The sequence below is a fragment of the Pomacea canaliculata genome, linkage group LG9, assembly GCF_003073045.1.
Source record: "Pomacea canaliculata isolate SZHN2017 linkage group LG9, ASM307304v1, whole genome shotgun sequence".
Classification (NCBI taxonomy): domain Eukaryota; kingdom Metazoa; phylum Mollusca; class Gastropoda; order Architaenioglossa; family Ampullariidae; genus Pomacea; species Pomacea canaliculata.
Window position 1 is genome coordinate 17,578,137 of NC_037598.1, and position 26,399 is coordinate 17,604,535.

A 26,399-nucleotide genomic window follows, 5' to 3' on the forward strand; every position below is an offset into this window, starting at 1 on the left:
ACCTATTGTTGTCGTCTGCTGCAAGGCGAGAGTAACTTCCCTTGCACTGAGTTTGTTTTCCCTTACCAAGAAGAGTTCCATTAAAGGCCGATATCTTCCCACCGGGGGCGAAATGAGGGTATCGCCCGTGTGAGGGAAGGTAGGAGTACACGAGGCCAGTCGTCTTCAATTACTACCCGGACAAAAGGCGGGGCGGACATCACAGGCACTGCCGACTAGCATGGCAATAAATCGTCTCCCTCACCCAGTACTTGCGGTAGGGTCTGAGCGTTGGTGCGAAACGACTTCTATCTGAACATTCTGTCGGGGTTAGGACTGACTGTATTCTCCACAAACAAACAAACCTAGAATTTATAAAGGAGAGAAGAATGAACAGCGCAAATGACACAAACATAAAAACAACTGAATTGATCGCATAATTAGATAAGCGAAGAAAGACACAGTGGGGGCACTATGTTGCAGTCGTGAATTGTTGGCCATTTGTAAAAGTTCAAAGACTGGACTCAAACCGAGGTGTACTTTAGGTCAATCATCAGGAGGAATGAACTGAAAATATTAAATATTATTATCCCCTCTTATGAGTAAAGAAAGATGTAAGGAAAGACAGTATGTTCAGATAGAAGCCGTTTCGCCTCACTTTTCTTAGACCCTACATCAAGTACTAGTCGGCTGAGAAAGGCGTTTTATTGCTAAATATAGTTTGCAACTGAAACTCATTTAATTTATTTGCACAGTTTCAAACACCTTCGATCCCCCTTCATCTCATGATTTACGTAACATTCAGAATCCACTGAATGTCACTGAGCTGTGGGCGTCACGTCATGCCGAGGTTCGCTTTTCTACCTTGCACCAGTTTTTTTTTAATCCCAACTTTTATACTTTTAGCAACGTGCCACCTCTCGTTGATGTTTCTTACAACTCTAGTTCTCACTAACTTATTAATTGCCAGGTTACGGTCGAGAACTTCCTCTTGAATGATGGCATCTGAGGCATTCATACTTTCATACATCCTCTCCCATCCACCACCAGGTGCAGCTTATTTAACTTATTTCAAAGATGTCGTTGACAGCGTGGTTAAATTAATTGCCTTAGAAATGGAAAGAAAGTGAGCACCCCAAGTACAATGAGCATAAGCTCATCACAGATGCTTGCACAGACATCATAGCACAGAAATCTCGCCGCTTCTGACTAGACATTACAGTGCTTTGTGTGCCTGAAAGGCAGTTGAACAAAGTATGTTGATTTGTTGATTTTTTTTTCACATTGTAAAGGGACCCCTTAGAGTTAGCCTGGGACCCCTTAGAAATCTGAAGAAGGGGTCCCTGGGACCCCAAAGAATTTAGCCTTAGCATAAGCCCTGGACTCTATGTTCACATTCTGACAGGACTCCGTGGCTAAAGCCACCTGGTAGGCAACTATGGGCCCTAGCACGAGGGCACACCTTGCAAAAAGTCTCCTTCACATCAAGGATGACATATTTGGGGAACATTATATACATCCCTGATCTAATCCATTATTGTTTGTTTGTGTTTTAATGCCGTGCCAGCAACTAAGGCTTTATCACCGCCAAAAAAAACGTAATCTTACCTTTAAAAATTTAGGGACAAAACCTTCCAAGTGATATACCCATTACATTCATTAAACAACAATGTAACAAACTTTCGGCAGATACTTTAGAGCTCATGATAAACAATCAAAACATATACCACAAAAAACTTCCTTTGCACCATAGACAAACTAATGGTGGTTCACCTCGTAAGAGGTGTCCTTGCATGGCATAGGTGTGTCCTAACTTTAATCTAGTAAGGACCACCTACTCCTGCCTCACAGGACGGCACGAAAGCAAGCAGTCGGAAAGACGAGGAAGGATGACGTGTAGTTTATTTTGGCCCAGAGTGTCCCAGTGGTGTTGCCATAGGGACAGAATGTAGGCTGAGAAGAAAGATTTACAGTCTGATGTTACCAGCAAGTGTAATTTGCCAGGAGGCTGACATGCAGCCTTGGCAGACTGGTCTGCTCGAACACTGCCGGAGGCACCAGCATGGCCGGGAGATCAAATGGAAACAATGTCCTCTGTACGATGAATAAGTGCTGCATGAATTTTATGAAATTAGACCAAGATCATCATTAGAAATAAAAGCTTGGAGGGCAAAAAGAGAGTCTTAATTAATCAAAAAGTTGTGCTCTGAAGAGCGGTGAACATAATGCAAAGCTAGCAAAATGGCATGTAGTTACGCAGTGAAAATAGAGCAGTCAGACTGAAGCAGCCCATTGCCGCTGGCAGGAGGAAACTGCTGCTGCAGTGACAGGGTGACCACTTGGCACTTTGGAGACCCAGGAATCCAGGATGGTCAGAAAGAAGTTACTTAAAGTGTTGGAGAAAAATGAGGTCACTAGTGTCCCTTTTTTTAAAAGCTGTAAGATCAAGACAAATCTCTGGAACAGGAAGGGTCCAAGGAGGAGTTCACAGAAGCAGAGGGAGGAGAAGAAGAAGAGGAAAGCAGGGGGCAGCGGGATGGAAAATGCGACACTAAACGTCACTCATCCACATCCATCCCCTGCTCGCCATGAGAAGGAAAGTGGTTAGAAACAGGGATTGATGATACTACTGTGGTAGTCCCAGATGTTGTCTGCTGAGTAGTGAGTTTTTCTGGAGATTTTGTTTTTGGCTGTGTCTTTCTTGTCTGTCTGAGCTGGAGTATTTTTACTTTTTTGTGGATTTCATGTTTCATGTTTGTTAGTGTGTAGAATTTTTTAGTGGTGTAGATTGTGTGGATTGTGATGCTGGTGTGATTTGAGATGTTTGTGTTGATTGTGATGACTGTAGAAGGAGGAGGAGACATAGCATGACAGACAGGGACAGGGCCCTCAAATATGACTCATGTCCTGTCTGTCAGTATAACTATAGATACTGATGGTCGTTTCACAAGGAGGGCTGAGCAGGAAGTAAGACAGTGGTTCTCAAAGTGTTCTAGTGGTCCGCGGGCATTAGTCAGGTGGTCCGCGGCTGACAGTCGTCATATGTCAGCAAAGTGGTGTTTAAAGTGATGCATTCCTCGCATTAACATTTTAATTACAAAGAACGAGGTATACATAGTTTTATGTCAATTTATTACTATACTACTTTTACAAAAGGACATTTAGTTTTGAATTGTAATGAAACAAATGCGGTAATTTAAATTTGAAATTCATAGTACAGACTGATTTTTAGGCCTTGGTGGTCCGCCATATTTTTTACTTAGGCCTTGGTGTTCCGCCATAGCTTTTACTTAAGTAAAGTGGTCCGTGGTCCGAAAAACTTTGAGAACCACTGAAGTAAGAGATGATGCTCTGGAAGAGCCATCCACTATGTGATGGCAAGAACTGGCGTAATAGACACCAGATTCTGGACATATGCATTGAATAGCTGCCTCTTCCTTCCACTTCAGGCAGTCTTTGGAACAAGCATTAAGAGAACAGTCACAGTTAGTACATTGCATACTTGAGGAACAATTACTTAGCTGTAGCATGGCCAGTCCCACCACAAAGAAAACAGTGGGCTTGGAATTTGCAAGATCAGGGCAATGGATGACTCCCTTGGAAGAGATGAGTGATCTGTGCACAGTTACTGTGATCAGGTGATTGACAAACTGCTTTCCATCCCATCAGCACAGGGCCTCTGAGGCTTTCTGGCTGGTGCACTGAACGACAAATTGTCCAGTGCACAAAAGCTTGATTGAAGTGAAACCTGAAGATATAATCTTAAACCCCTTGGCAATTGCAAATGGGGAGAGGGATGAGAGAAGCTGGGCTGGCTCTCCACCCTCAACAACAAGAAAATGAGGCCTGGCCCCCTCAGCATTCACTCTCACACTTTCTTGCACCTCATCTTCACTGAGGGAGAGAAAAGGGACCCATGGGGGATGTATAGACAGATAATAGGAACAATGATGTCCAAATGATCCACACAAAGACCTAAGACGCAGGACACTACTCAAGCACACAATATTATAAGATGTACTATAGCTCATTACATTACTCTCAGCATTTGAAGGACAAAAGGAATACTTACCAACATCATCATGGTCAATGTCCATGTTTACATAATTCTGTAAAAAAGAAGAAAAACAGGTCCCAGTAAATTTTATGTTCACACCTTCTCTATGACTGAAAGATCTGAACCCTGGAAGGTCAAATCATTTCCTGATATCACTCTATGCCCTACTGGTGCCAACTGGAACAAAGCTACTTAAAAAAACAAACTGGGATAACGTTTCAAATTTTGCAATTTTTGCAATTATCAGTTGGATACAAGAGTTATTGTTATTTCATTCCCTTTATTATTTCTTAATTTTTGTTTGCATATTTTCCCCATTCTTTTGACATTCCTGACTTTAGTTGTCTGAAGCTGAATATCTGTATGTACTGTTTAACACCTATTTTCATTGGTTACATTATTTTCATTTTGTCTGATATTAATATCTGGCAATATTAAACAGCAAGCACACATAATAAGTGTGATACTGTGCTATTCATGCCTTATGATAGTCATGATCATGTTGCTAAATTGCAGGGCAGAAACATCATAGCCTAGTATTTAGTGCGCTCTGGCTAAACAAACGCATTGAAGAGTTCAAAGCTAGCCTGGGACAGAAAACTTTCTTTTAATTATGGACCACCAACATCTAAGCACACTATCACTATCACACCGAAATCTGACACAGATGAATACGAGGACAAGGAACAGCTTTAAGGGCAAGAAATGCTGGATCAACAGTATTGTCACAGACACATGGAGATTAGATTAGATTATTGCCCGTTATGCCGGTCGGCACGTAGGGCAGCGACAAAGGTCCTCCACTTTTGCCTGTCCTGGGCTAGACTCCCCACAGTACCCCAGCTGAGGTTTAGGGTCTTCATGTCTGCCTCCACAGTTCGGCGCCAGGTGATCTTGGGCCGACCTCGCTTGCGTTTTCCTTCTGGCATCCAGTGTAAGGCAGTTTTTATGATGGAGTTGCTCCCGCCTCGGAGGACGTGACCAATCCAGCGCCATCGCTTCTTCAACAGGATGGTGGCCATACTCTCCTGCCCATACTGGGCAAGTAGTTCAGACACATAGAGAGGGTGGTCTAAATGATTGAAAAGGTGTCCAGTCACTTAATCCCCAGACACTTCATCCCCGACACTTCATCCCAGACACTTCATCCCAGACACTTCATCCCCGACACTTCATCCCCGACACTCAAGAACATTTTTCAAATCATATTGTTGAAGAACATTAAATTTACTAGCTTATATGAACTTTAACTAATGTTGTAGATGTTCAAATGACATTAAAGTTAATAGCATGATTTGAATTTGAATTTCAATTAAATATTTCGCTGACTTCATAATTTTTATAGTTAAGGATTTAGTTTAGGGATTAAGTGTCTGGGGATGAAGTGTCTGGGGATTAAAAGTCTAGGGGATGAAGTGTCGGGGATGAAGTGTCTGGGGATTAAGTGACTGGGAACCGATTGAAAAGAACAGCTCGGAAAGCAGATAGCGAATCTGAAAAATTTAATAAGTTCTGGTCCAAAGACCAGTGAATGAGCTACGAGGTTAGCAAAATGGCATGAAGTTCTGCAAAATGAGGCTACCATTTGCAAGACCGGCTGAGGAGATTTTGTTTGTTTGTGTTTAAAGTGATATAACCATAACATTCTTTAAAAATAAAAATCAACGCAAGAAGTAAACAATAACATACAAGAGTGGGTAAAATGCAAAATCTTCGACATGCTGCAGCTGCCATGTTCAGGCCAGCGTATCCAGTGTCACAGGTCAGATTTATGAGCCCCTCCTTGACCATCCTTTTAGGTAAGTAACAGGAGTGGTGGTAACTTGACCAGTGCACTGTTGGTGGTCTAAACAAACTTCACTAAAAGAAGAAAATACGTTTTCTACAATCATCACATCGCTTGCTATGTTCAACGTGAACTTTTCTGTCATTTGCACTTCTTGTCACCAGGCCATTAACAATGATTAACTAAAATTCTTTTGCGGGCCAGGTAAAATTTGATGACGGGCTAGATGTGGCCCACTGGCCATGTGTTTGACACCCCTGCCGAGAAGATATATTTCAAATCTGATCATACCAGCGAGTGTAATTTACCATGAGACTGACATGCAGCCTTGGCAGCCTGGTCTGCTCGAATATTGTCTGGGATATCAGCATGGCCAGGAGCCCTAATAAAAGCAATGTCTTTGCTACGATGAATGAGTGCTGCATGAATTTTATGAAATTGGACCATGACAGGGTGGTCAAAATCATTGAATAGAAGAGCATGGGGGGCAGAAAGCAAGTCTGAAATAATCAAACAGTTGTGCTCCAAAGAGTGGTGAACATGATGCATGGCAAGAAAGATGACACGTTGTTCCACAGAGAAGATAAAGCAGCCTTTCACAAGTCGGGCTGAAAAGGCTTGTTGCAGATGAGAGAAGTTCCTGAAAGCATTGAAGAAGGATGAGGTCACTGGTGTCACCTTTTCTAAACACTGTGAGATCAAGGTGAATCTCTGGAACATGAAGTGTCCAAGGAGGAGCTGGTAGAAGAGGGAGAGGGTCTACATGCTGAATATCTACTCCGGCCGCTTGTAAGCGAGATGCAACACAGAGTCATAATGGTTTTTGCTCCTTGGTATGAATGGCATACAGGGCAGAGCACCATGGTCCAAAAAACAGCCCGGTACACAGGGTTTCCAGGGTGAGCTTTTAAACGACAGACATAGGATAGCATGAGTTTCAGACAACGGAGAGAAAGTAGGGGTGAGACCAGCTTCTGGGTACAAACTTTGTACAGGAGTGGTGCGGACGGCTCCTAAACAGATGTAGAGCCCTTGATGATAAATACAATCAATAAATTTGAGGTAGGACTCTCGAGCAGAGCCATAGATGATGGATCCATAGTCTAGCTTGGAGTGGGCCAATACAGGTACGATACAGATGAAGTAGGACCGTGCGGTCCGCCCACCAGCTGACATGGCCAACTACTCTAAGGATGTCCAAGGTTTTCTGACAACAAAGGTGTAGATATTTGATATGACACAGAAAAGACAGTTTACGGTCAAAGATGACGCCAAGGAATTTTACTTCCTGGACCACTTTGAGTACCATGCCATTGACAGATATAGATAGGTTTGGAAACATACCTCTCAGTTTCCAAAAGTGGATGCATACTGACTTTGTAGGAGAAAATTTGAAGCCATTTTCTGTCACCCATCTTTGTACAAACTGAAGTATAAGAGGGTGATGTTTGATCAGAAAAAGAATATAGATGAAAGGGCCAGGTATGGGAGAAAAAGGAAAAGCATAAAAAAAAATGGTGAACACCCGGCCAGGTAAGGGAGAAAAAAGGAAAAGCATAAGAAAAAATGGTGAACACCCAGAGAAAGGCTGGGTTTTCACCCCTGGCAGGAGAAGCTGGGCCCACGGGCATGAGTAGAGTTGATTAAATAAATGGCACATGGAATGAATTGCAATGACGACTGGTTCCGCATACAGGCATTGCGCACCTACAGCCAGACTGCAAGAGTAAAAACTTACATGCCAATTCTTCTTGGTCCTATTCGCCCCCAGTGGAGCATAGGGCTGCAACTACAACTCATCATTGGACCTGGTTCTGGGCGTCCCTTTCCAGTTGAGACCATGTCATGCCAGCTGTCTCCACCTCTCTGTGGACTGATCTCCTCCACGTCTGTCTGGGTCTCCCAACCCTGCGCCTCCCCTGCAGGTTCCAGCCAGAGCTTGTCTCATTAAATTGTTGGCCGGCTTTCGTAAGGTGTGACCAATCCAGCCACACTTTCACTTTTTGATGTCTTGGCTGGCAGGTTTTTTTTTTTGGTTGGTCCTCTCCCACAAGTCTATATTTGAGATCTTCTCGGGCCATCTGATGTTGAGTATGTGGCGCAGACATCTGCTGACGAATGTCTGTATCTTGTTAGTGATGGCCTTTGTCACACACCATGTCTCAGATCCATACAGAAGGACTGACTTTACATTTGTGTTAAAGATGCGGATCTTGGTGTGTAAAGATAAAGACTTGGAGTTCCAGATAGGTCTTAGGGTGTGGAATGCAAGCCTGGCTTTGTTTATTCGGCTTCTGACATCTTCAACTGTACCTCCATCTTTGCTGACTATGCTACCAAGGTAGGTGAAACGGTCAGATTCTGTAATACATTCTCCATGTAGTTGGAGTGGGGCTTCTTGCTTGTTGTTGACCCGCATTACCTCTGTCTTCTTGATGTTGATCAGGGGTGGGCAATTAATTTTCCCAAGGGGCCGGATGAGAAACTGGAATGGTTCTAGAGGGCCGGATGAGAAACTGGGATGGTTCTAGAGGGCCGGACTAATATAGTTAACTCAGTTTTACCCAATACTGTATACATAGTATATTTACTGGTGGGCGGCCAGTGGGCGGGCCGGTCAGAGACAGGAGGCGGGCCGGATCCGGCCCGCGGGCCGGCGTTTGCCCAGGTCTGATGTTGATGGTCAGGCCAGTCATCGCTGCTTCTTCTGCGAGATAGTGAGCTTTGTCTGTGCATGTTGTTGCTTGTGGGACAACAGGCTGATGTTATCCGCAAAATCAAGATCCTCAAGTTACCTGGCTTAGGTCCACTGAACGCCCGTGTTGCTGTTAGAGGTTGCTCCACTGAACGCCAGTGTTGCCGCTAGAGGTTTGTCACGACACCGCCGGTGCCTCTTGTTTTTCGCTCTCTCCAACTCACCAGCGGGTCGGACAATTGCGCGTTCTTTCGTTCCAATTAAAGAATGATTCGCCTGTACGAGTCTGTCTGTTTACTGATCAAAATAACCAACCAAAAAAAAATAGATCCTAACTATAAAAGCAAAACGGTCTCTAACACCACAGTTTTTCCTTCAATCTCCACATCTACAAAGTACAACGAACACCTCACACACTATAAACTCACTGTCTTGGCAGTCGTTTCTCCTTTCACATTAGTATATTCGATCTCTGATTAGCAAATCGCATTGTCTTGGCAAATGCGTTCACCTATCCCTTTCCGCTCTCTAACTTCCTTCTTCTTCCACTCGCTAACGTTCTTCCTCTTCTATATACTCTCTAACGTCCTCTTCTTCTCTCTATTCTCCAGCGTCCTTCTTCTTCTAAAAATGCCCTCTAACGTCCTTCTGCTTCCATATCCCTTCTCACGTCTCTCCCTCTTACCTCACTCTTTTCTTTGACGTCACTATACGTCATTTTTCACGTCCATTATTCGCACGCTTTCATCTACACACGCGCCCAGTCCTAGCACTCTGACTAGATCCATGACATTGTTGTTCTTCACATGATCCAGTCTATGACGATCAGGAAGATTGTCGGTGAGACCATACAACCTTGCCTCACCCCAGTCCTTACTGCGAAGAAGTCAGTCAGCTTTCCGTTGTGGATCACTTTGCATGTCGAGTCCTCATATATGCCAATACATAATCAGAAATAGAAAGGATGTGGGATGGCTTACTAAGGATTTGCACACAATATTTTTATGGCAAACCAGATTTACGATGATGTATGAATAATCTGTTCTTTTCTGTCTCCATGATTTTTTGCCATAATTTATGCATTTATTTTAATTTTATAGACTTGTTGGATATAGTGTACTGTATTAGTTTAGGTGTTAATCAGATAGCACTATGCATTTTATTATTCTTATTATTGGGTTCCATATGTTATCCTCTTTTCTTTACTGTCATCTTGGTTGGTTTTTTTAATTTCTCCCTATCATGATTATTGTTGCTATAATATCATTTGTAAAGTGCCATGAGCTTGCACATAGGGCTGGGATATGGTGCTATAAAAATAACTTCTATTTTTATTCTATTATTATTAATCACCCAAAAAGGGAAAATACTATAATTTTATTTCTATCTCTTCACTATGTGATCTGCAGCTGGCTGCTAATTTTTCTATCTATTCCTTAGCTCAGCTAAGTTTGTAGGTGCCCCTCAATGTTAGCATTTAGCTATCAGCTTTCAGCTAGGTTCTAGTGGGAAAATTTATTTAGCTTAGCAGACTTTACATGCACCTACCCACTGATCTATACAAGAAAGCTTGGCACCACTGCACTTTACATTTTATGCTACAAATTGTTCTTTGAATGTATACAATTTAAATAATATTTATTTATAAAGAACAGGGAAAAAAATTACCTCTTCACGATTGAGAATGTTTTCATAATCGTGCTTTGCAAACTCCTGAAGCCACTCTTCACACAAACTCTTTATGACCATGTGGGTGTATTCATACTGATCCTGAAACACACACATGCAAATACAAAGATTCTGGCATACAATCATCCATCTACAGGGAGTTTTATTCATATAAATGTGGCTAGAAAAAAAGAGTAAATAAACATTAATTTTTGTAGTCCTCTGATACAGTTTATCAAATATAGATGATCTATCATAATGAGTAACCTTGACAACACATTGTCACAAACTTCTTGAAATACATGTATTTTTTATAGCATGGATGTCTTGAGACTGACATGAAAGAAGGATAGGTTAATTTGTTGTAAACATTTTTCACTATGCTGGTTGGTTGGTTGTGTTTTATGCCGTGCCAGCAACTGAGACTATATCATGACAACATAAAGCAAAACACCCAAGTGACATAACCACAAAATCTTCATCAAGAAAGGCTAACACAAGAAGCAAGAATAATATAAAGGAGAAAGTGTAAAAAGAAATGTTGTGGCCCACAGGGCCACCAACAAACTAAAACCCCCAACCAAAGACTATCAGGATATCAAAACCTTAAATCCAATGGTAAAGCCCTATCCTTCTTAAAAATGTAAAACTAGCTCCCAATGGGACAAACCTAAACAAGGAAAACAATGAGTCTACTGTAAAAAACTCTGCTGGTGGATACTCTGGAGTTCAGGACAAGTAATTCAAACATGTACTTCTTCTTCTTCGTCGTTCACTCAAATGGACACGCCTGCCTCCTGCACAAATGATGCTGTGCGCCGCAGGTCCTCCAGGCTGCCGTGTAGCTTCCTCAATACTGGCGTCTCATCAGTCCAAATGCGGTGCCTGAGTTCTTCGTGCATAGGACATTCTTGCAGTAGATGTGCTGTTGTCTGACTGCCTGTCTGGCACGGGCACTGGTCTGTCTGGCCGATTCGGAGCTTGGTGTAAAGGTGGTAATTGAGACGGTTGTGGCCTGTCCTCAGCCTGAAAATAATGACCTGCTCAGCTCTTGTAAGCAGGTAGTATGGGTCGTTTCGGTTGAAACGTGGGTGCTGCTGCAGCCACTTGTTGTGCTGTTTGGCCTTTATGATGGATTTGACTTCGCTGTAGGTGGTGGACCTGTCTTGCTGCTCTTTTTTGGATCCTTCCTTGGCAAGAGTGTCTGCGGCTTCGTTGCTAACAATCCCACAGTGGGAGGGAATCCACTGTAAGACGACTGTGCAGTCTCCGCATAAGGAGGAGAGAGCAGTGGACAGGTCGTTCAGTTTCTTGTCTCTGGCAGTCTGTAAGGCCTGCAGGACAGACAGTGCGTCCGTAAAGAAGACGACGTTGTTGGAGGTGTCTGGACTGTTTTCAACGTGGGTGGCACCGGTCTGAATGGCAACAAACATGTACCACACTAAAAATTAATTGGCACCAAGGACTAACTAGTGGAAGTTCACTTCGTTAAAGGTAGGATTGAGAGGCATAGGTGTGTCCTAACCTTAGTCTAGTGAGGACTACCTCCTCCTGCTGCACAGGCGGTCTGAAAGACAGAACGGTGGCATGTAACTTATTTTGGCCCAGAGTGTCCCAACGGTGTTGACACAGGGACTGAACATAAGCCGAGAAGCTTGGCTGGCTATGTTTTACGCTACGTCAGCAGCTAAGGCTATATCACAATGATAAAAGGTAATTTACCTTAAAATGTTTAGGGGCAAAACCCCCAAGTGATATAACCACAAAATCTTAATCCATAAAAGCCAACACAAGAAGTAAGAATAATGTAAAAAAAGTAAATAAAGTGTAAGAAAAAAAGGGTTGTGACAGGCCACCAACAAATGAAAACCCCAAACCAAAAACTATCAGGACATAAAAAGCTTCAATGTTATAGCAGAGCCTTATCCTCTTTAAAAATAAAAAAATAGCTACCGATGGGACAGACCTTAACTAGGAATAAAACGAGCCTGAGCTGTACTTCATTTAAAGTTTATCACATTTTCAGGAGTGTGGTGGTGGAAGGCAAGACACTGGCGTTCTTCCAAGCATCCTTGACCACCCTGCACTCCTTAGTAAATCATGAAACATGTAGTCAGCAATTTCAAAACCCTCACTTAAAAGATGTTTCTGAAGCAACTTTGGTTAAAATAGAACTAAAAAGGTTAATAGGATGCTCTTGTAAGGTGGTATCATTACAAGATTTCTTTGTAAATTAAAGAGAGAAGGCGGGTGGTAGAGAGGGCCTGAAAGGCAGGCCAATCTGCTGTAGACAGGTTCCACCCGCCATTATAAAAATGGTTGTCCTGCTCCAGACTAGTTAAAAATTGTAAAAACCATTGGAAAGTGATCATTGCCGCACAAGTCATTGTTTGTGTACAGTTCAGTTAAAATCTAATAGCACTGTTGGGACTAACCTCTGACAAATCAACAAATGACACTGTATGGCTAAGAAAAAATGTACAAGCCATCATTTACAAGGCAGAGATCAGTTTGCAAAAAAACGATCCCAACAACTCTCCCCTAGGATCAGTCAAAGCTCTGCCCCACAGAGAATGGTGTTCGTTAAGATCCCCCAAAAGGAGGACAGGAAAAGGAAGTTGGCTCAGTAGACCCTCAAGGTCCAATCAGATCCAAGCAAAATGAGGAAGATAGACAATGAGGAAGATAGTGATAATCTTGCCTAGAGTAACCTGGGCAGCAACAGCTTGAAAGGGAGTTAAAAGTGCTATCTAGCTAAACAAAAGGTGGGAGCAAAGGAGAGGAGCACCCCCACCCGAAGGGACGTCAGTCTGTGAGTCCTGACATAAAACTCAAAAGCCTTTAAAGGAAAAGGAGGCAGAGGGTAGGAGAATAGTCTCCTGTAGTTCTATAATATCAGGAGGGAAACAAGATGCTAGGCATCAGAGTTCAAGGTTGGCTCGGATCCCTCAACAGTTCCATTGAAGGATTGCTAACATGTTCATGTGTAAGGGAAAGATGCTGAGTACTGCTACATGTCACTCATCCACATCCATCCCCTGCTTGTTTTGCTGGCAATTTTGCTTTTGGTTGTGTGTCTTTGTGTCTAGGAGAAATCCAGATGTGTAGGTATGAAAAGCTGCAATCCATTAGGGACCTCAACCTCCAGGATCCCATCTTCCCCTGACATGGGTCGCCCTACATGGCATACACAAGGGGCCTTTACGAGGCCAGAGAGAAGAACAGACAATTACATCAAAGAAAGGCATGATGGAAAAAGAAAACTGGAGAAAGTCCAGCACAGACAGAAGATAGTAAGGCAAAGTGCCTCACAGAAGCAGAGGGAGAAGGAGAAGGCAGGGGATGGAGAGATGGAAAAGGTGATGCTAAACATTGCTCATTCACATCCATCCCCTGCTCACCAAGGGAGGCAAAATGAGTAGATACAGGGACCAAGGTTTTAGCTGTGGCAGCCTCAGATGTTTTGTACTGAATGGTGAATTTTTGTGGTAATTTTGTTTTTGCCTTCGTGTCCTTGTCTGTTGCGGTGTGATATTCTTGCTTTTGGATTTTGTGTTGTGTGTTTGTTGCCGTGTAGTGTTTCTGTAGTGTAGTGTTTGCTATTCTCAAACTTGTGAAATATGCAGATGACATGGCCCTTGTGGGCTGCCTGAAAGACGAGCAGTCCCTGTCACAGTACCTGGCCTGCGTGGGGGAACTGGAGGAGTGGTTTGACCGCAGCTTTCTGGAGCTGAACGTTGAAAAAAAAAGGAGGAGATGGCTTTTGGAAGAGCATACAAGAGCAGGCTGGGGTCAGTCTGGTATTCATACTTGGAAGACCAGAGTATATGTATCCCTGATGCACTACTAGCGATTGGTGCAACTTGTTGTGGTATAGTGGCTTGCATGCCTCGTCAATTCACAGAGCTATGTCGGCAGGAGCCTTGTGCTCCTGGCAGATCCAACCAAGCCAAACACGTTTGTCAGGGTAGAGGTCAGACCAAAATGTTGCATCCTCACTCTCCTGGTTGGGGGTTTTGCTATGTGAAACCAGATGGAATGGAAGTTGCCAGACCAGACTAACATCAGGAGAGACCATTATTTACTCTGGCCACAAAGACATGGACCATGACCATACCCAGGGAGTAGCACTGCTGATGTCAACAGAAACAAGAAAGGCACTGATGGCCTGGAAACCAATCTCACCATGACTCATGTCAGCAAGATTTAATGCAAAAGGATGGAAGATCACAATCTGTGCACCAACAAATGCAGCAGATGAAGAGGAATAAGAAGAATTCTATAGCTTGATATAGCTTGACCACACACCAAGAAGAGATCTGAAGATTATCATGAAGAGACCTAAATGCTAAAGTGGGAGATGACAACATCAACGGGGAGATCATCATTGGAAGACATGGTGTCAGCACCTGCAGTGAAAATGAGGAGATCTATGCAGACTTCAAATCAAATCAAATTAGACTTTATTGTCTGTCGAGGAGACCCAAGACAGAATTTTTTCTTTTGCTCACACAAAATGTTTGTGTATGCGTGTTTGTATGTTTATGAAGGTGGCTTTCATGCCTGACCTAAAAGGATGTGTTCATATGTCTGTATGAATATAAAGTGCTCTGAGTCCAGTTAATGCTGGGGAGAGGTGCTATGTAAATGTGATTATTATTATTATTAATTATTAAATGCGTATTTATGTTATATCATCTCAATCACTTACTGGAGTCTGGACCATTGACATTCTCTGATCTCTTAGTGATTTGATAATGTCAAATATGCTGAACCCATTGTTGACTTGCTAGAAGAAAAGAAATTCAATTTTCATTATCATGTACCCATTCTTTATTAAAAGAATGTCATGTACTATGTAAAATATCTTACATAATTAGTCAAAGCATTAAAATAATAATAATAATTACATTTCTAATGTGCATTTCCTTAAGTGGAACCACAGAGTGTGTGTGTGTGTGTGCATGCTGTTGGTTGGTTGTGTTTTACACTGTGCCAGAAACTAGGGATATATCATGGCAAGAGAAAATAATGCTGCATAAAGAAACGAAAAAAAAACAAAAGCCAACATAAGGAACAAAATTATAAAAGGGTATCGCGTGACCGCCCCCGACGTCACTGGATGCACGCTCGCAACCGCTCAAAACAGAGATCAGTACCAAACACAAGATGACTCATGAGAAATGTTTTAAAAATCACAGCAATCCCACCTCCGCATCTACCACAGGGGAATGACGGTATACTGTAGTTAACTGGGGTCAGATTAACACACTGTCATACCACAATCTCTCACTTCTTTTTCCAAAGGAGTGCAGCTACTATTACCGACACTAATAACACAGATATGTTTGCAACAACCCACACGATGTATGCGAACACTTGGGAGATGGCAGCTGATACCAACACTTCTGACAGTGATGGCAACAACAGGATCAAGCGCGATCAGTGGCACTGACAGAAGCTGATTTGTGTAAGAGAGATGTGGTACAAAGGCAGTAGACATGTGAACTCTATGAGGTCTATGTCAGGGAAGGTCGTCACTACACAATGAGGTCATAGGGTCAAGTAGAACTGTTCAGAAGTGACTGATGGAAATATGACTAAACAAGAATGAAATGAAATGCAGAAAGGCTACACAAAAATTATAGTAAGACAAAACGATAAAAATATTAGAACTGATGAGGATGTAAACTGTCTTCTTACCCCTAGGTCTAGGAGAGTCCAAGCATAATCAACTGCACAGATGGTGCCTGTTCTTCCACATCCAGCACTGAGAAAAATAAAAAGTACAATTGTGGACTCTTTTATTATCAACCAGTTTAAAAATAAGAAAAAAAACCTGCAGACAAATTTCATAAAACTACTTTTACAAAATCCATATGGTGCACTAAAGGACAGTTAACAGCTTCCAAACAATCACTGGCATCTATTTTGTCTGATTTTGTTTTTCATTTTCAAAATGTCCATTGTTGGCTTCTTCCAATGTTAAATCCAGATATGATGCCAGATAAGGAAAAGATTAATGATTAGTTGGTAGTTGGTTGGATGGTTTGTGTTTTACACCATGTCGAGTATATCACAAGGTTTAGTTTGTTGTGTTTCACAGTATGTCAGCAACTAAGGCTTTATCATGGTGAGAGAAAGTAATAATACATTTAAGGGTGGAAAAAGAGACCCATTATTAAGTGACCAAAAACACCACCTTTAAAATAAAAGTCAACATGAGGAAAAAGGATAATATAAAAGGGTAGGTAATATGTTAAAACAGGTGTTGTAAGCTAAAATGCAAAGCCACAACATTAAATCAAAATCTAACAGAACATAAAACATTAAAATCTGATGGTAAATAAAGCCCTACCATGGTTAAAAATGAAAACAAAGTTGCAGATGAATTGGACATAAATAAGGAAAACAAAAAGCCAGCTGTAAAAAAATGCTGACAGGTATTCTGGACACGAGGAAAAATAATTCAAACACACAGGACAGTAAAACGTCCTTGGTGCTACGGACAAACTGGTGGATTGGTTGGATGTATTTTACACTGTGCCAACAACTAAGGCTATATCATAGCGGGGAGTAATCATACATTAAAATCTTTAGATGAAAAAAACCCAGGTTATGTAATAACAATATCCTAAACAATAAAAGCCAACATAAAAAGCAAGAATAACATAAAATGGTAGGTAATGGGTAAAAGAGGGGTATTGTAACATAAAAAGCCGCCAGTAAACCGGAACCTTAAACCCGAATCTAAGAAAACATTAACCTTAAATCTTATGTTAACGCCCTATCCTCTTTCAAAATAAAAAATATAGCTGACGTGTTTTGTGCCGTGCCAGCAACTATAGCTTTATCATTAAAATGTTTAGGGTTTTGTTTGTTTTTAATGCCGTACCAGAAACTAGGGCTATATCACGGCAACAAAAGGTAATCTTAAAAAGTCTAGGGAAAAAAAACCTCTTGAGTGATAACATTCTTTTTTTAAAAGTCAACATAAGAAATAAACAATACGTAAAAGAGTGGGTCAAGTGTAAAAAGGAGTGGTGAAGCCAAAAAGGCCACCAGCAAACCAAAAATCAAAAGAAAGCAATTACCAGAACATAAAATTTCCTAAATTTGATGGTAAAGTCCCATTCTCCTTAAAAATGTAAAATGTAAAGATTGCTGCCAATGGGATGGACCTGAACAAAGAAATCAAAGAATTTTCTGTAAAAAATTGCCGACGGTAGTCTGGAGCTCAGGACAAACAATCATAATATGTACAACACTAAAACTTCCCCTACACCATGGACAAATGGGTTATGGTTCACCTTGTAATAGGTGTCCTTGCGTGGCATAGGTGTGTTCTAACTTTAATCTAGCAACGACCACCTCCTCCCGCCTCACAAGATGGCATGTAGGTAGGTGATCAGAAAGAAAGGGAAGAGTGGCATATAATTTATTTCGGTCCGGACTGTCCCAGTGGTGTTGCCATAGGGACTGAACGTAGGCCAAGAAGAAAGATTTACAGTCTGATGATACCAGCGACTGTAATTTGCCAGGGGACTGACATGCAGCCTTGGCAACCTGGTCTGCTCGAACATTGCCTGAGATACCAGCATCCAGCATTGCTCACAACTCCTCCTCTTCGCACTACTCTCCAGATTTCCAGCGCTTGAAATTTGTTCAGGAATCTTCTGGCTGTGACTTTTCTTCCGATAGCTCCGAAAAGTACAATCTACCCTTTTCTGTCTCTGAACTGCAGCAGGCCCTTCATAAGTGCAAGGACTCTGCACCAGGCCCAGACAATATTTCTCATCAACTACTGACTCATCTTCCATAGGACCAACCTCCTGTCTAGGAGAAGTTTGGACCAAAGAGGTGTGTTGGTATGATGGGCTGCAACCCATCAGGGACTAAAGGAGGCCACAAAGAAAAAAATGGCATCAAAAGAAAGGCATGATAAGAAACAAGAAGACAGGAGAAAGACCAGTGTAGACAGAAGATAGGAAGGATAAAACTGTAGTATGACAGGGAGATGTTTGTTTAGAAGAAGAATATAGATGAAAGGGCCAGGTAAGGGAGAAAAAGGAAAAGCATAAGAAAAAGGGGTGGGAAAGCAGAAAGAGACCGGGTGTTCACCCGCAGCACAAGAAGCCAGGCCCTCTGGGGAAGAGAAGGAAAGAAATTAAAACATAAGAAGGGCAGTTTCTACTGAATGCGAGAACAGATGGGTACCTAGTGCAGAAAACTAAGGAGAGGAGTGCCATGATCCTGTTTCCTAGCTCTAAGTACCAGATGTGTAGTGGAGTTGTGCGCTTTCTGGAGTTTGTGAAGAAGGTATGCAGGGCAGCCTGCAAGCAAGGAGTTGCAGTAATCAAGTCATAAAGAACAAATGCAAGACAAGAGTGTTGATAGCGTGAGTAGATAATATGTGATGGATGGTGCAGATCTTATGTAGCTCAAAACAGGCAGACTGACGGACAGCTATTACTTTTTTTTTTAAATCAAGAGTCATGTTTAGACTGTGCATTGCCTAATTTTCATTTAGGTCACCTTCTAAACTTGCTTTTAATTTACAAAAATGTAATATGACAAATGCAACTAAAATATCAAAAATATGAACGTTAAGGTTCATGACCTGGAATTTTCCATCCTTACATCAACAGCTCACCTGCAGTGAATGACCAAGGGAATATTCTTCTTCTGTCTATATGACCGCACATACTCAATCATGTCCTTGAGTGTCTTTGGACTAGCAGGAGTTCCATGGTCAGGCCAGCCCATAAAGTGAAACTGAATTATGCTGTGGGAAACTCCATCTTTAGTTGCTGTTAGTTTTCTCATTACAAAATCCACTTGAATTGTCTCTTCACTGTCCTGTAAAGAAATACCTCATTGCATATAACTATCATCCAATATACTTCATTACAAATATAAATGCATCTCAGTATTACATAAAAAAGGTGATTATGTAAAAAAAAGATCTAGTGGGATTCACAATTTCATTCTACTGGCTGGATGAAACTCAGTAACACATACAATTTCTCCAAATCTCTATGAAAACGCCACTTCTGTCCTCAAGATCTCTGTTGGATGCAGTTCCTGGAGCAACATCAACTATAGATGTCTTCCTGCTTGTTTGCTATGTGGACTGCAGAATGTCGTTTATTCTGTATGTAAACTTTACCATTTTGTGTGGAGTGTACAGCCTGCTATTCTATGTCATTAGCTTATTTTAACCACACCACCTTCTGTTAAATGCCTTTAGCTTGCTCGACAGGCAGGGATAGGGTGCTATATAAGCCAACTTTTACTTTTCTGGAATAGGGTGTGGATAGGGGCATCTGCAGCCTTGCTTACAGTTCTTAAAATGGATTGAGCAACCTGGGAGCAAAATACAGATTAAATATATTTCATGCTGCCATATGATATTCTATAGATATAATGTTTGAATTTTCTATTCAGTGCATCTGTGTATGTTGATATTATTATTCAGTCTGCATGCTTATGTTTGTTTTTTTTTTGCCAAGTGCTTTGGACTAGCCTTTGATGGTGGGATAAATCACTCTTTAAATTAACTTTTTTAAAATATTAAGATACATGTCTATATACACCATCATACACAGAATGAGGTCCTAATGATGACAGCATGTTTGTACATTAATTAATATCTAATTAATATTTGGTTCCAGCTCTCCCATTGGCTGAGCAAAGACTAAAGTAAAAATTTTATGCAACTTTTTCACAAGCTTGATGTTCTTCCCTTTACGGAAATAAAACAGTAAAGTATGGCGAGAAAAAGTAATCTTACCTTAAAAAGTTTAGGGACAACCCCCCCCCCCCGCCCAATTGATATAACCATTACATTTTTAAAAACCAACACAATAAGTAGACATTAATGTAAAAGAGTGGATAAAGTGTAAAATAGAAGTGCTGAAGCACATAAAGGGCACTAACAAACGAAAAAAAAAAACCAAGAGATAACAGTTATCAGTACATAAAATTTCTTAAATCTGATGGTAGAGTCCTATCCTTCTTAAAAATTTAAAGACTGCTCAAAAGAAAGGCATGATGGGAAACAAGACAGAAGAAAGACCAGTGTAGACAGAAGATAGGAAGGATAAAACTGTAGTATGACAGGGAGATGTTTGTTTAGAAGAAAAATATATATGAAAGGGCAAGGAAAGGGAGAAAAAAGGAAAAGCATAAGAAAAGGGACGGGCCAGCTTAGTCACCCAGTCAGAGAAAGGCTGTGTGTTCACCCCCAGCATGAGAAGCTGGGCCCACGGGGTTGGACATCATGGAAGAAGTCCAAGTTGGCTTGTGTATATTTTTGTGTGGGAACACAATGCCACCAATGACATGGTCATTAAAGCGCAGACGTTTGCAAAGAGCTCCCCGTTTTCATTGCAGGTGCCGACACACACCATGTCTTCCCATGATCAGTTCCCTATTGGTGTTATGATCTCCCACTTCGGGATTTAGGTCTCCCATAATGATCTTCCGATTTCTTCTTGGTATGGGGCCAAGCAGAGACTGCAGAGAGCTGTAGAATTCTTATGTTTCCTTTACATCTGCTGCATTTGTTGGTGCATAGCATCGGATTATGGTGATCTTCCTTCCTTTAGTGTTGAATTCTGCTGACATCAGCCGTTGTTGACTGGTTCCCAGGCCATCAGCGCCTTTGTTGCCTCTGTTGACATCAACAGTGCTTTTCCCTGGGTAAGATCGCCGTCCAGGTCTTTGTGGCCACAGTAAATAATGGTTTCTCCTGATGTTAGTATGGTCTGGTCACTTCCATTCCATCTGGTTTCATATAACTTGAGAACCCTGATGTATTTTCTCATTTCGCTTGACACTTGAGCTGACTTGCCACTTTCATAGAGGGTTCTGATGTTCCAGGTCCCTATCCTGGTTCTTGCCTTGGTCCTCAAAAGATGAGTCGGCAAGCAGGCTTCCCAAAGGCTTTCACCAGCATGCATCATAAGCTCTTCTAGAGTGGAATCTCACCGACCAGGGCCTTGTTGTGATACTGTTGCAGTTTCTGTAACAACTTTTCTTTTCACATGCGTGGGTTAGCCCAAAGCAAAACCCCCAACTTGGAGGGCCAGGTTGCAACATTTTAATGTGGCCTCTACCCTAACAGACCTGTTTGGCTTGGTTATACCTGTAATGTTTTGGAAAAAGTGTGTTACGAATGTATGCGAGGGGTGTAAACATCTACATGTAAACCACGCTCGCCGCACTCTTCCACCTTTTTCAACAAAAAAGGTCCGGCCAACGGTTAACACATTTAATGCTTAGCGTGAAAGAAATGGAACGATGGGAGAAAGGAAAGATAAAACACAAGATAAATATGACGTTTAAACCCTACTGCCCATGAGCTATTGAGCCATCACTGTCACTCAGCTGACTGGACAGACAATCCGGTATACCAATTTGTGGTGTTTGATATCCACATACACGCACAGATGTCCGGTGGCACAGCTACAGGTTACAAGTCCTGTACTTCATATGTTCCGCATAACTCTACCCTTCGGTATGGGAAGTATCGGCGTCCAGAATCTGTCCTCTCACACAGAAACTCGCTGTATCCCTTGTGATGCTGATGTAGATTTTATACTCCCAATTGGTAAGGTGTTATCCAGGTCTACCCTTCGGTAGATAGGCGTTAGTATCCATTGTAATTTGATGCTAAAACTTCGTGAGCCTGTCCACAACACAGATCTCCCGCTGAATACCTCCTCGAACCAATACAAACACTACACTCCTCTTGAGCACACAAGATGATGACTAAGCTCCACCTTTATGGGGATGGATGTTGGCGGCCATTAACAAAGTCTTGATACTCTTCGTAGGTCTTACTCCACAGGCTGCTCAGCTCTCTCTGTCTCGAGCAAACGTTAGTTTGCCCAACTTTACTATCTACTCTACTCTAATGACTAAACAGGCCATTAGCAATGCGGTAACTCAGGCGACTGCTTAGCGATTCTTCATGGGGTCCATGCAGACCAATCATAATCTCTGTACCATGTAGTCGGCATGGCTCCCACCTCAATCAGCCGCAGTTATGCCTATGACAACATTTCCTATGTCAAACTCGTCGAATGACATGAAATAATCTGCATGGGGATTGCGTCATCCTTGCGTGACTGCTCTCTCCTGGTACCACAGACGATAAATAATTACAACAAAAAAAATGGCATTCGCTTTGAGTCGCGAATCGTTACAATACCTGCCAGGAGCACAAGGCTCCTGCCGACAGCTCTATGGATCTACAAGGCTTGCAAGTCACCACACCACTACAAGGTAAGTAGCACCAACTGGTGGTGGATGCCCATGATCAGAGATGTATATTCAGCGACCAAAGTTGTCACCATTACACACACCATTGAAAATGCAAAGGCTATACACAAACTAATCAAAAGTTTTCCATAGTGATTCGTACCAGAATCTTATGTTTATAGAGTGGCTCTCCCAAATGAGTATAGTGAGTATGTCGTTATGTAAGCCAAAAGCATCTCGTGAATTGCTAACATTCATATTTCCTGTCCTACTACTTAAATCCCCTGCCACGATCAGGTAACCATCACCATATTTTAACAAACAATCCATCAGGCATTCTTCAATAACATTAATTCCATTCCAGAATGTGAGTAAAATGGGGAGCCTTCTGATGGTATATATGCAGAAATGTAAAAGTTATCTCTATTGAACCCAAAAACTTCCTGCCAATTTTAAATAAAAACAAATTGTGGGAATCATGTTCTAGTTTGCAAATGTGAGGCATTAATTTAATTTTTATCAAAAATGCATCCCATTCAAATGTCTGCCGTGGTGAGTAAACTTAACAGCAGGTTTAATGAAAAATGTGTAGTCTGGAAAAACATTGAAAGCACAGTTATTCACAAAAGTTTCTACAAGACCAGTAAAGTAAAATTTCTTTATAAAGGAGATGAACTCTTTGTCATTTAATTTATTTTGTAATCCACAAATATTTTAGTTAAGAAGGAGAAAATATTGCCGTTTTCAAAAGCACTGCAAAGATTACGTTCAACCACCTTGTGCTTGGCTCACTATACCAAGGGATGTTACTGCAAGTCCTAGCGACGCACATTTCATTGTTATTTCCTCGGATGTCGGTCTTCAGCTATAATGTAGGTTTTCCTACTGCTAACTTTGCACTAACCTTACAGGGTATACTTTTTGAAATTCCTCTAACCCTCTTTAGTGTGGGAAAAAAAATTTCGCTGGTGGGGTTGGGTCTTGGGTGCGTCTATCTTCTACATGAAGTTTACCATTTTTGTAGTACGCATATTTCCCTTCCTCACAGGTGTGATGTTGGTCACCTGTCGTCTGGTCAGGTCATTTGCTACTCTGACGTCTGAAGCTCTGAGCTTGTCTTTAACTGCTTTGTTGTTCATAAGGTGCATTTTGTCATTCAAACGAAACTTAATAATCATAGGTCTTGAACAGGTATCAACATCGCTTCAAGTTTATCAAGATCTTGAACAGTCCCATCTAATATTTTCTTTAACTGTTCATTTTCAACAAAATGTCAATGCATCTTGTATTTTCACTTACTTTTTTATGCTACAGACTCTTGCAGCAATGTAATACTTTGTACGAGTGATTGGAAAGAGGCTTGAATCTGCTTGGAGATCTTGTTCATTATGAAATCTCCCACACCGCGGAGTTGCCTGTCGATAGAAAACGCCATGCTATACTGTGACTCTTCCAAATGTATCAAGGAGGAGGTCAGTGTCACATGGTAACTTAAATGGGGAAGTAACAATCGCCCAAATTAATACTAGGGTGGCTTGTTGACAAGCCCGAGGGGCCTTGGGCAAGGAAAGGAGGGGTGGTGACGTGCTAGTGTAGAGGTGCTGTAGGCAGTAGGAGCGCAGAGGTGTTATGAGTGGGAGACAGACCTAAGCGCTTAGAGTAGCCAACCGTGACCAGCCAGCTGCAGAGGTGTCAATAAAGTCAACAAAAAGAGTGACACCTCAGGGGCTCACACACCTGTCTGCCATGTTGATGGGGAGTGGGGGTTAGTCATCTGTCTACCAGGCCACTACAGGCGGGGCAGAGCTTCAGTATGGTGGTCTTTCTCTTTGCTACTCCATTTGTTGGTGAGTGAGTGACCAATGGCATCCCTCGGTGTATGTGACGTGCGCATTTGCAAAGTAAAATAGGGAATGGGAGGACCAGCAAGAGACTCCTAGCACGATGTCAGAGTGGACAGAGTATTCACATTTGTGATAAAGCCGTGCAATCCTGCAACAGTCAGTGCATGGAGTGTGGATGAAACACGGTGAAGCATGATGCCGCTGTCACCATCTGCTCCTCTTAAAGTACTCTTAGACCCTGATGTCTCTGTGTTCTGGTCAGGACCAGGTTTGATTTCACATCCCCTGCACACAGTAGGAGACTGGCCCTGATGAGAGCTAGAAGTATGCAACCTGAGCGAAGAGTCTTGCAACCTTGCTGTACACATCTACCATGGTCCGAGCTCGTTTACACATAAAACTCCAAAAACTTCAAACAAAGTGGCAGCATGTCGACCTGAAAGTTGAACAGTCAGTGATCGTAGTTCATAGGTGTTGCACTTGGCGGTGTAGACAGATAGTAATTATTGTAAATACTGTAACAGGCCAATTTGACAGTGGACTTAAAATGTGTCCTTGCTGATTGTGAGCTGAACTCAACCTCCTTATATTCCTAATGAACAAGAGAGAGTAAGGCAAAGGTGACTGCTATAAACTGGGTCCACTGGAGAAGTGCTCTTGCGGCCATATACTCAAGGAGTAGCAAGGATTAAACAACTCATGTACCCAATGTCTACCTGCCCACTTGTATGTGGTTTTGATTTTAAAATGTGAACAGTTAACACTGTAACATGAACAGTGAACTGTTTTGAGCTCATTAAAAAATTAATCAGAATTGGAAAAATCCACAAACAAGCCACATTGCTGTGTAAGCTGATTTAAAGCTGGGTAAAAAAGTCATGGCTCATAATCCCAAATTTACGGTACTTTTAAACAAAGAATACAGTAAACTATGCATTCAAAAACTGCCATCAAACTCGCTGGAGTCCAGGACAAATAATTAACATGTGTAACACATTTAAATGTCCCAGACACCAAAGGGCAGACCAGTAGGTGTTCGCCCAGTAAAAGGTAGGAATGCATAGTATAGGTGTGTCTGACCCGATTTGTTTGTTTTACACTGTGCCAGCAGCTAAGGCCACATGGCAAGAAAGAGTAATATTACATTAAAAGGCTTAGATGCCAATATCCCAGGTTATACAATAACATTCTTAGTAACAACAACAAACACAAGGAAGCAGAATTATAAAATGGTGGGTAACATGTAAGAAAAACGGTGTTGTAACCTAAAAGCCACCAAGAAACCAGAAACTAGAACAAAAACTAGCAGAAGATAAAGAACCTGAAATCTTATCGCAAAACTCTATCTTTAAATATAACAAAAACAGCTGCTGATGGAATGAATCTAAACAAGTAGACCAAGGAATCCGCGATAACAAATTTCTGTTGGGTACTCTGGAGACCAGGACATTTTATTAATACATATTCAACTGTGAACAAATTTCCCACTGCCAAGGTTGGTTGGTTGATTTTACGCATTATCAGCAAACTAAAGCTATATAACGGCGACAAAGTAATCTTACCTTAAAATGTTTAGGGGTAAAATCTCCAAGTGATATAACTACAAAATCTTCATCAATAAACACCCACACAAGCAGCAATAATATTCTAAAGTGTAAAAAAGAGTATTATGGTCCAAAAGGCCACAAACTTATCAAAACCCAAAGCCAAAAACTATCAGGACATAAAAAGCTTCAATCTATCCTTCTTAAAAATGTAAAAATAGGTGCTGATGGGATGGACCTAAAGAAAGAAAACAGAGTACATGGCAAAAAAAATGCTGGTGGATACTCTGGAGCTTAGGACAATTAATGAAAACATGTACCATACTAAAAATTTCTTGATACCAAGGACAAACTGGTAGCGGTACACCTCATAAGAGATGCAACTGCAAGGCATAGGTGTGTCCTGACCTTAGTCTCGTGAGGACTGCCCAGAGTATCCCAATGGTGTTGCTGCAGGGACTGAAGTAGGCCGAGAAGACAGAGAGTAGGAAAAGAGTATAGGTGAATGGGTTGATAAGGGAGAAAAAGAATAGTAGAAGAGAAAAGGGAAAGCCAGAAA

General features: G+C 41.7%; 1 protein-coding gene across 3 annotated transcripts in view; it reads right to left on the reverse strand.

The window, feature by feature from the left end:
* The window catches only part of LOC112571642 (tyrosine-protein phosphatase non-receptor type 12-like), an 88,093-nt gene that overhangs the window by 20,458 nt on the left and 41,236 nt on the right, over nt 1-26,399 (reverse strand). For all 3 annotated transcript variants that reach the window (XM_025250791.1, XM_025250794.1, XM_025250792.1), the window contains 5 exons: nt 18,839-19,044; nt 15,889-15,955; nt 14,897-14,974; nt 10,186-10,287; nt 4,052-4,088 (listed from right to left, as the gene is read on the reverse strand). In XM_025250791.1, the coding sequence (XP_025106576.1) occupies nt 4,052-4,088; nt 10,186-10,287; nt 14,897-14,974; nt 15,889-15,955; nt 18,839-19,044 (490 nt within the window). The remainder of the gene's footprint in view (nt 1-4,051; nt 4,089-10,185; nt 10,288-14,896; nt 14,975-15,888; nt 15,956-18,838; nt 19,045-26,399) is intronic.